Raw genomic sequence first — 8820 nt, forward strand, 5'->3', positions numbered from 1 at the left:
TGAGTCTCAGTGTGCTTTTCTCTTTCCTTCTAGTTGTAGAATTTCCACTCAGCCAGCCTTCCTGTGGTTCTGGATGATGTCTGTTTTGTCTTTTAGTTGTATTTTTGAATGTTGTGGGAGGCAGCAATTTCCGATGTTTACCTATGCCGCCATCTTGGTTTCCTCCCTTCTTATAATGTTTTTATCCCCTGTTAAAATTTTTAAGAAGACAGCGTATATAAGCAACTCTACTAATGATATTGCTAATGATAGTAGGAAGAAAAATTATGTAGATGCTGTTTGTTCAGGTTTGTCTTACCACATTTGATCAACCTTTATGGTAGTAAAATTAACTTGAGCTATTAAAAATATTTTTTTGTTGGCAGCTCTGTTACTATAATTTGGATTATATTTTTAGAATAAATTTCTAGAGTGGAATTACTTGGAGAAAGGAGATGCCTTTTTAGGCTTTTTGATATATAGTGTTAGATTGTCTTCTAAAGATATAGCCACTGACATTCCCATCAGTAGAGTATAAGAATCCCATTTGCTACCATCTTGCCAATATTAGATATCATCAATCATCATTCTTTTTAATCAGTAAGAGATGTTTTTAAATTTTCTGAACCGGAGACAACAAGGAAAACTTTGCATTTATATAGCATATTATTCTGAACTTCTTAATATTTGTTTACTGTATTTGTCTCTAAATGTATACAAGTGTGTAAACGCTATGAGTTGAATGTCGATGTAATGCCTGGCAAAATCTGCTTACAAATAGTATTAATCTTCATAGAAATAAAAAGTTACTGTAAAAAGATTAAACTTTTTAATCATGTAAAAAAGATTTGTACCTTTTTAATATGTTCATTTTAACAAATGTAGCTAATTATATTTTATTGAGTACATTTTGGTTTGTTCCAGTAGCCGGATCGAGCTGGGAGATGTGACACCACACAATATTAAGCAGCTGAAGAGATTAAACCAGGTCATCTTTCCAGTCAGCTACAATGACAAGTTCTACAAGGATGTGCTGGAGGTTGGCGAGCTAGCAAAACTTGGTATAATATGGTTTTTTTCTTCATTTGTTTATTTATGTTCTTGACCCTTAGTTTTTAATAGCAGAGAAGGAAGGTTTAATCTCCTTATTTTACAAGTGAAGAAATGGAAGTGCTCCAGATTCTGAGAAAAATCTCAGAGAAATCAAGGCAGAATACTTGAAATTTAAATGGAAATCCTACATCTTTTATTTAGTATATGCCTGTGTGATTTCCCATATTTCGCTTTAATCTAGATGAGAACTAAATTTCTAAGAAGGTGTAGGAGGTTTTTGAAGCTGTTGAAATTCAAAGTAGCTGATAAAACTTAATGCTGAGCCCTGACCAGTTTGGCTCAGTGGATAGAGCGTCAGCCTGCGGACTCAAGGGTCCCAGGTTCGATTCCGGTCAAGGGCATGTACCTCGGTTGTGGGCACAACCCCAGTAGGGAGTGTGCAGGAGGCAGCTGATCGATGTTTCTCTCTCATCGATGTTTTTAACTCTCTATCCCTCTCCCTTCCTCTCTGTAAAAGAAAAATCAATAAAATATATTTTTTTTAAAAACGTAATGCTGATAGCAACAGTTTAGTCCTCATAAATGGTGCTGTTTTTTAATTGTTGCTGAATTTATTAAAATAAGATGACTGCCAAATGCTGTACTACATACCTGACTTTTAACTACGCAACTTGCCCTGGAGTGAAGTCCAGGTGGGAAGGGAATGTCACTTGTCTCTGTGGGCAGAGTTCCAAGGGCCTCGTGTACCTTCCCTCGGCACTGGCTGTGATGGAACCAGGCCAGTTAGTTAACATGGGGCTCTGGGCATTCCAGTCATAGCCACCTACGGACATTCGGGGTGGGCTGAGCCACTATGGCAGATGCTGACCGCTGTCATCAGCAGAGGACATGGCCTTTCTGATCCATCCTGTTCCTTCTACCTGCATTGGGCTAGACCTACTACTCCTTTCAAGAATCCACAGCAAACTTTATGCAGGACTCATGTACTTAAAACAAAAATGCCCAACAGGAAAAAGCATGACCATGGAGTTTCAAAATAACAAAAATCACCAACTCTTAAGTTCTCTGGGACAGTTTTCTCAGCTGTTGGGGAAATGCAAACATGGATTCCTACTTGTAAAAACACATGCAAGGCAAGCCATGTGGAATGGACACACGAAAAAGTTCCCAGTGCTTAATTTTCAAGGTACTTCATTGTTAAAACAGGTCACAACACTAAGCCTCTGGCCTGTGTGCCAATGTACAAGCTACAAATGCTAGCCTGGCAGCTGAGGGGCATCCCGTCCCCCATGCGTCTTAGGCAAGCCACACTTCTCTACAGTGTGATGGAGGCATGTTTGAACATTGAATAAAAATCCATATAAAAAAATATTTAAGTAGTTTCCATAGGAACACAGATAAGTGTGACCCCGTCGCCTAGGCCTTCCACATTGTTCCATCTGTGCCATCTCCACTTACATTTCAAAATTAGCAATAATTAAGTTAATGGTCCCCGCCAAATCCCTTAAGTCAAGCTACCCCCCCATAACAGCAACAAGAATGATTGAAGTGCAGGCTGCTGGGAGGCATTTCATTCCACTCTTCTAGGCACAAGGCACAGGCAGAGCACTGGTGTCCTGCTCTTCCACCTCAAGTGGGAAGTCGTGGTTTTGGACTTCCTGCATCAGTTGCCATGTGAGCCCTAACAGCACATAGTAGATAGTCGGCCTCTGGAATCCATTGAAAGTAGAAGCAGCAGCAACTGGGTAAACACTCATGTTTTCAGAGAGCATCCCGTCCCCCATGCGTCTTAGGCAAGCCACACTTCTCTACAGTGTGATGGAGGCTGTCACATGCTGGCCCCCAGATGCTGAATGAATAATACTTCTCATCTGGTTGGGCCTCTTCTGCAGAAGGGACTTCACGTGCACATGATCATAGAGGATGCAATTAAATGATCCATATACTCAATCAGTCGCATAATATATAAAGGTTTTTTCACCCAACTCCTCTTCATCAGAGCCTGTTTGTTCTTTTTTTGGCAGTGATATTAACTGCAAGTGTGAAAGCTGATGCAACATAGTATCTGCCTGGCTCAGCTATGAGTGTCACTCCCGAGTCTGATGGAAAATACTTATCCAGAGCTGGGTTGATTACACTAGCAATCTCAAATTTAAGCTTTGCATCCTCAGGTCCAGAAAAGCCACTACCAATATCCAGCAGATACATGTTGAAGCCAACCTTAGCTCCCATGTCAAAGACACAGTGGGCATCAGATGGCCAGCATGAAGATCTCAGGGTCAGTACAGCCACTTCCATGTGGAAGCTGACACTGATGGCATCAATGTTTAGCTCCTTTGCCTGTTCCAAAAGAAGCCTGCTGCTTGTTTTGAGTAGGGCATCAAATTTAACACAGAAGTGACAGACAGCTTTGGAATCTTTAGTGGCAATCCACAAAACCAACTTTGCTTTTGGATGTGCCCTGGCAACTTTCATCAAATTGACCTTACTATGGAAAGTGATCATCTGGACTCCTTTATTGGCAGCATATTTAATCTGAGACACTTGTTTATAAGGAGGCACCCCAAAACTCTACCTCAATTGTATTTCAGTTTTGTTGGCACAGTCAAATCCTGTCCCAATGGCAGCTAAGGGTCTTCACTATCGTTCTACTGTCATTGTAGTTCTGCTGTCAGTGACCCCAAGGAAGAGCTTTTAACCATTTCAGATCTTTCTTTCGAAGTCTCCCAGGTCCGCAACATACTAGGCATCCTTATCATCAGAAGAAGAGACTTCATTAATTTTTTGGTCCAGAATGTCCATGGCAGTAAAGCCTTCATCAAGGAAATGGCAGTCATTTACTAATGTTGTTCATGTTCATGGTTTCTGGATGTTCTGAAATGCAACACAAAGGAAAACGAAGATATGGGAGTTAAGAAACTATTGCCAGCTGTTCACAAACATAGCTCTCTAGGAATTCCAAGTCCAGCGGAAGATGGGTGTCCTCTCAGTGCAGCAGTGGAAATGCCCTCAGGCGGGGTGCCTCATGCCAAAGCCTGAGCACACAAAATGGCCATTCTCAGTCAGCCACCCACCACCTAGCTCCCTCCCTCTAAGGACCACTGGAGCTTGGGAATCTAAGGGGACTGGCCTTTTTTTTTTTTAACTTTACTTTTGAAAGTATTACATATGTCTCCTTTTTCCCCCAATTGACCCTTCTAGCCTCTCCCCCTCCCCAGGCTTTCACCACCCTATTGTCTGTGTCCATGGGTTATGCATATATGCATACAAGTTCTTTGGCTGATCTCTTCCCATCCACCTACCCTCCTCCACCTCCCTTCTGAGGTTCTACAGTCGGTTCCATGTGTCTGTTTCTCTGGATCTATTCAACAGTTTATTTTGTTTATTAGATTCCACATATGAGTGAGATCATGTGATACTTAACCTTTCTCTAACTGCCTTATTTCACTTATCATAATAGAATGTGTTATTCTGTCTGTTGAAAGTTATATCTTTATGTTTTCCATGGCAGCCTATTTCAATGATATTGCAGTTGGTGCGGTATGCTGTAGAGTGGATCATTCACAGAATCAGAAGAGACTTTACATCATGACACTAGGATGTCTGGCACCATACCGAAGGCTAGGAATAGGTAAAATTACTATTATTTTTTCTTCAAAGAAACATACACACATTATTCATTGTTCCTGACCCAGTAAGTCAAAGCATTTTTTTTAGGAATACTGGGAAGTGGTTACTGAATTACATAGGGTGAAGAGTATTTAGCCCTAGCCGATTTGGCTCAGTGGATAGAGTGTCGGCCTGCGGACTAAAGGATCCTGGGTTTGATTCTGATCAAAGGCACATGCCTGAGTTGTGGTCTCAGTCCCCAGTGTGGAGTAGGCAGTCGGCAGCCAATCAATGATTCTCTCTCATCAATGATGTTTCTATCCCTCTCCCTTCCTCTCTGAAAGCAATAATAATATTTTTAAAAAATAATATTTATTTATTAACATAATTCAGTTGGAAGTCCTATATAGATTTGTTATCAATGTCCCTTTTGTTTTTCCTGTTTTCCTTCTACCTGGGATGTCTTGTATATAAAGGTTGCTTTTCTACTAGCAGTTTTAAACATACATAGTATAGAAAGAGAACAAATATGCAGAAAATCAGGATGTCTAGTGTTTGCTTCAAATTCTGTAAGGACTCAGTAAGTGTTAGGATAGTCATTATGTGTAATTTAAAGATTGATCTTTATGAGATTACTTATTTGTTTGTCTTGTTAATAGGAACTAAAATGTTAAATCATGTCTTAAACATCTGTGAAAAAGATGGCACTTTTGACAACATCTATCTGTAAGTACAGTGATATTTAATATAATTATCTAAAGAGTTTAATAAATTCTCAATAGAAATCTTTACAGAATTTTTTAATTCTGGTCACTTATTTCATTGTCTTTTGGAGACACCATAAACGTAGTGGTTATGATGTTTTATTGTTTTGTTTTAATAATAGATTAAAAAACCTGAGGTAAAACATTCTTGTTTTGCTTTAGTATGTTGGGGTGGGAGCTTCAAAGTCACAGGGATGAAATAATTTAAAATTTAAATTGTTAAATTTAAGAATCCATTAATATTACTTTAACCCTCAGTTTGCACTCTCTTTTGATTAAAGTCTCTTAGTTAGGTGCTCATTAGAAGCAGAGTTTAATTATAAAAATCAGAGTAACCTGGCTGATATTATACTTAGATCTTAAGAGACCTCTGATTAAGAGCCAAGGATAGGTCATAATAATGGGTTGTTTATTAAGATTCTCATTTTTACTTTGACAGTGGGAGATTAAGTTATAATGCTATTTGAGGAGTAATTGAGAAAGCTCAAATTATTTTCAAAAAATAGCATGTTTTTATATCAATCACAAAAGATATATTCAGGCATTTGAGACCTAATATTTTATTTTATCTTTTTTTTTTTCTATGTGTGTTAATATGGTCTTTGAATCACCCTTGTGGTTATTATCCATTTTTAATTATAGGAATCTTCTCTTGTTGTAATAGAAAGTGTTATGATAGCTAGCCCTTCGTTGATTTTTGGAATAATCACTATTCATTGAGTCACTAATCTCAGCCAGCTGTCTTGCAAATGTAAAAACTAGGTTAAAAGTATAAGTCTGCCCTGACCGGTTTGGCTCAGTGGATAGAGCTTCGGCCTGCGGACTCAAGGGTCCCAGGTTCTATTCCAGTCAAGGGCATGTGCCTTGGTTGCGGGCACATCCCCAGTGGGGAGTGTGCAGGAGGCAGCTCATCGGTATTTCTCTCTCATCGATGTTTCTGACTCTCTGTCCCTCTCCCTTCCTCTCTGTAAAGAAACAATAAAATATATTTTTTAAAAAAGTATAAGTCTATCATCAGAAGGTTTTCTGAAATGAATACCTAATCTTTGTTGATTACTAGTAATTTCAAAGAAAATCTAACAAATGTCAGCAATATTCCTCCTCCAACCAATTTGAAGCTATCTGTGGGGAACACGTAAAAGCTTATGAAATAGTAATTTTTTTTTCTGACACTTCTTATATCTCAGGCATGTCCAGATCAGCAACGAATCAGCAATTGACTTCTACAGGAAGTTTGGCTTTGAAATTATTGAGACCAAGAAGAACTACTATAAGAGAATAGAGCCTGCAGATGCTCATGTGCTGCAAAAAAACCTCAAAGTTCCTTCTGGCCAGAATGCAGATGCGCAAAAGACAGACAACTGAACAAATTACAAATGAACTTTCTTGCACTTGCTTGTCGCCAAATAAAAGAGAGGCCCATTGATTTCCCCACCCCCACCCCTTTGTTTTGAAGCTTTTCCCACTCCTTGTTCTTGTTTTTCCTCCTTTCTTTCCTTCACTTTCCTCTAAAAGTTTTAATACTTTCAAAATTAATCATGTTTAGGTTGTTTTTGTTTTCTTGTTTTTGTGAGGTGGTTTGACTATAGGAAGTAGAGGTATAGATCTGTTTATTTCACAGTTAAGATATATGGTCCTGAAAATTTGGGTATCAATTTCAATTTATTTTTGACTTTTTTTAATGTCCTGCTTTCACATTGAAGGGCAGAACCTACAAAATATATATTTCAAAAGACAAAAAGCAGTAGCAATATCTTGTTCTCTAATCATAGACAAGTTTAGTGTGTTTGTGGTACTTTGGATTTTTCAAGACTGTTTGTGGGATACTAATCCCTAGACATTGCCTTCAACTCCACCTTTTGTCCTTCTAAGTACTATCTCAGGAGTTGGACTATTGTTATCCTTGTAAGAAATACAAAGCTTATTTTGTGTGTGTGTGTGTGTGTGTGTGTGTGTGTGTGTGTGTGTGTGTGTGTGTGTGTTTAAGCAATTATTTCTTCCTTCCTCATTGGTGGCTGAGGGTGGGTGGGATAGTTTTGGTAGGTAGTGTTAGACTTTGGTCTCAGTATTTGAGTTAAACTGCTTTTTGCTAATGAGTTGGTTGGTTGGTTGTTAGCAGGTTTATTTTTCCTGCTGGTGATTGTTATTAGTGGTGTTAACTTTTAGAGTGTGAGCTGATGAAATTAATTTTTTTTCCAATATTCCAGCTAAAGATATGGCCTTTAACACTGACCTAAAGAGGTTTGTTGTGACTTACTTTTTTTTTCTCCTGTCCCCTTTCTTCAGTAAACCCACAGTAGTTAGTCTAACCTTAAAAATGGAGTTGGTGTCCTTATAGGTCAGTACCCCTAAAGAATCCTGAAGCAGGTGTTGTCTATTGGACATATTAAAACATACTTAAAGGTAAGATTAGATGGACTTGTGGCACAATAAATGCATTTAATGTCAGTTGATGCAGGCTGCTAAAAGTGTGGCCACTGAGCATTTGATTATGAGGAAAGTATCTAGACAGTATTTTTGAGAACGACATAGCTATGCTATTATCTGTTGGAGAACATCCCAGATTTGCTTACATTCTGTGCCTATGATACTAAGTTTAAGGATTCGGGGGAGGGAAATTGTTAAACATATTACTTCTTTCTTGGAAAAGTAAAAGTCTAGAAGTGTTACCAATGCAAATGTCACTGTGACCTCTACTGATAGAATTGGTGTATGCCAGATCATTTTCTGGTGCATAAGGAGTGGTTTTGACAAGTTGATAACTTTGTAAGAAAAGAGACATCTGAAATTTTCTTGTTTTCCTCCATAGTCCCATCTCCAATATTTAAATTTTTATGATTGCCAATATTGGTGGCCCAACAAATGATCTCATTAGACTTTAAAATAGTGCATAGAATTTGAAGATTCTGTCATTTGACTTTAAAAGGAAGGTTGTTTCATAATATTTATCCTCATGTAAATTCTGTGAAAGTCTCATCTCTCCAAATATGTTAAATGACAAAATTATTTTACACAGTGTTTAAACAAACTTTATAATCTTAAGTTCTTATTTGAGAATGTGAAAGTACAAAGTACAATAGACTTCAGCAGTCTTAGTTGAGTGCCAACAATAATACAGAAAAGGAAGATAGTTGATGAATGAGTTTATAGGGTTCTAATCTTAAGATAGTAAAAATGTAGATAGACCATGCTGGTTTCTTGGGTATCAGTTACTTCAGCAGTCTAAATCTAAGCTTAGAATAAAAGTTTAGCATTGAGCACCTTTACCTTATGGATAAGCTTCCGCTTGCTCTTGCCAAGAAAAGAGTGCTTGAGTTACAGAAGGCATAATTAGTTTGAAGAATTCAGCCTTTTTGTAAACTTACAGATATCAAAATAGATTTTGATATATAAATGAGTTTTCTGAGATGACACT

At 38.0% G+C, this 8820-nt stretch overlaps 1 protein-coding gene and 1 pseudogene across 2 annotated transcripts in view; one reads left to right on the forward strand and one right to left on the reverse strand.

Annotated features, from left to right (window-relative positions):
• The window catches only part of NAA50 (N(alpha)-acetyltransferase 50, NatE catalytic subunit), a 34520-nt gene extending 27182 nt beyond the window's left edge, over positions 1 to 7338 (forward strand). The window contains exons 2-5 of one of the 2 annotated variants that reach the window (XM_006773601.2): positions 904 to 1040; positions 4544 to 4663; positions 5301 to 5367; positions 6593 to 7338. In XM_006773601.2, coding sequence (XP_006773664.1) covers positions 904 to 1040; positions 4544 to 4663; positions 5301 to 5367; positions 6593 to 6770 — 502 coding nt within the window. In that variant the 3' untranslated portion in view covers positions 6771 to 7338. The remainder of the gene's footprint in view (positions 1 to 903; positions 1041 to 4543; positions 4664 to 5300; positions 5368 to 6592) is intronic. The other variant, XM_006773602.2, reaches the window with a different exon arrangement.
• Positions 2370 to 3862, reverse strand: LOC102760969 (annotated as a pseudogene).
• Positions 7339 to 8820: the final 1482 nt, after the last annotated feature.

This window comes from Myotis davidii, unplaced genomic scaffold (genome assembly GCF_000327345.1).
Source record: "Myotis davidii unplaced genomic scaffold, ASM32734v1 scaffold201, whole genome shotgun sequence".
In the NCBI taxonomy this organism is placed as follows: Eukaryota; Metazoa; Chordata; class Mammalia; order Chiroptera; family Vespertilionidae; genus Myotis; species Myotis davidii.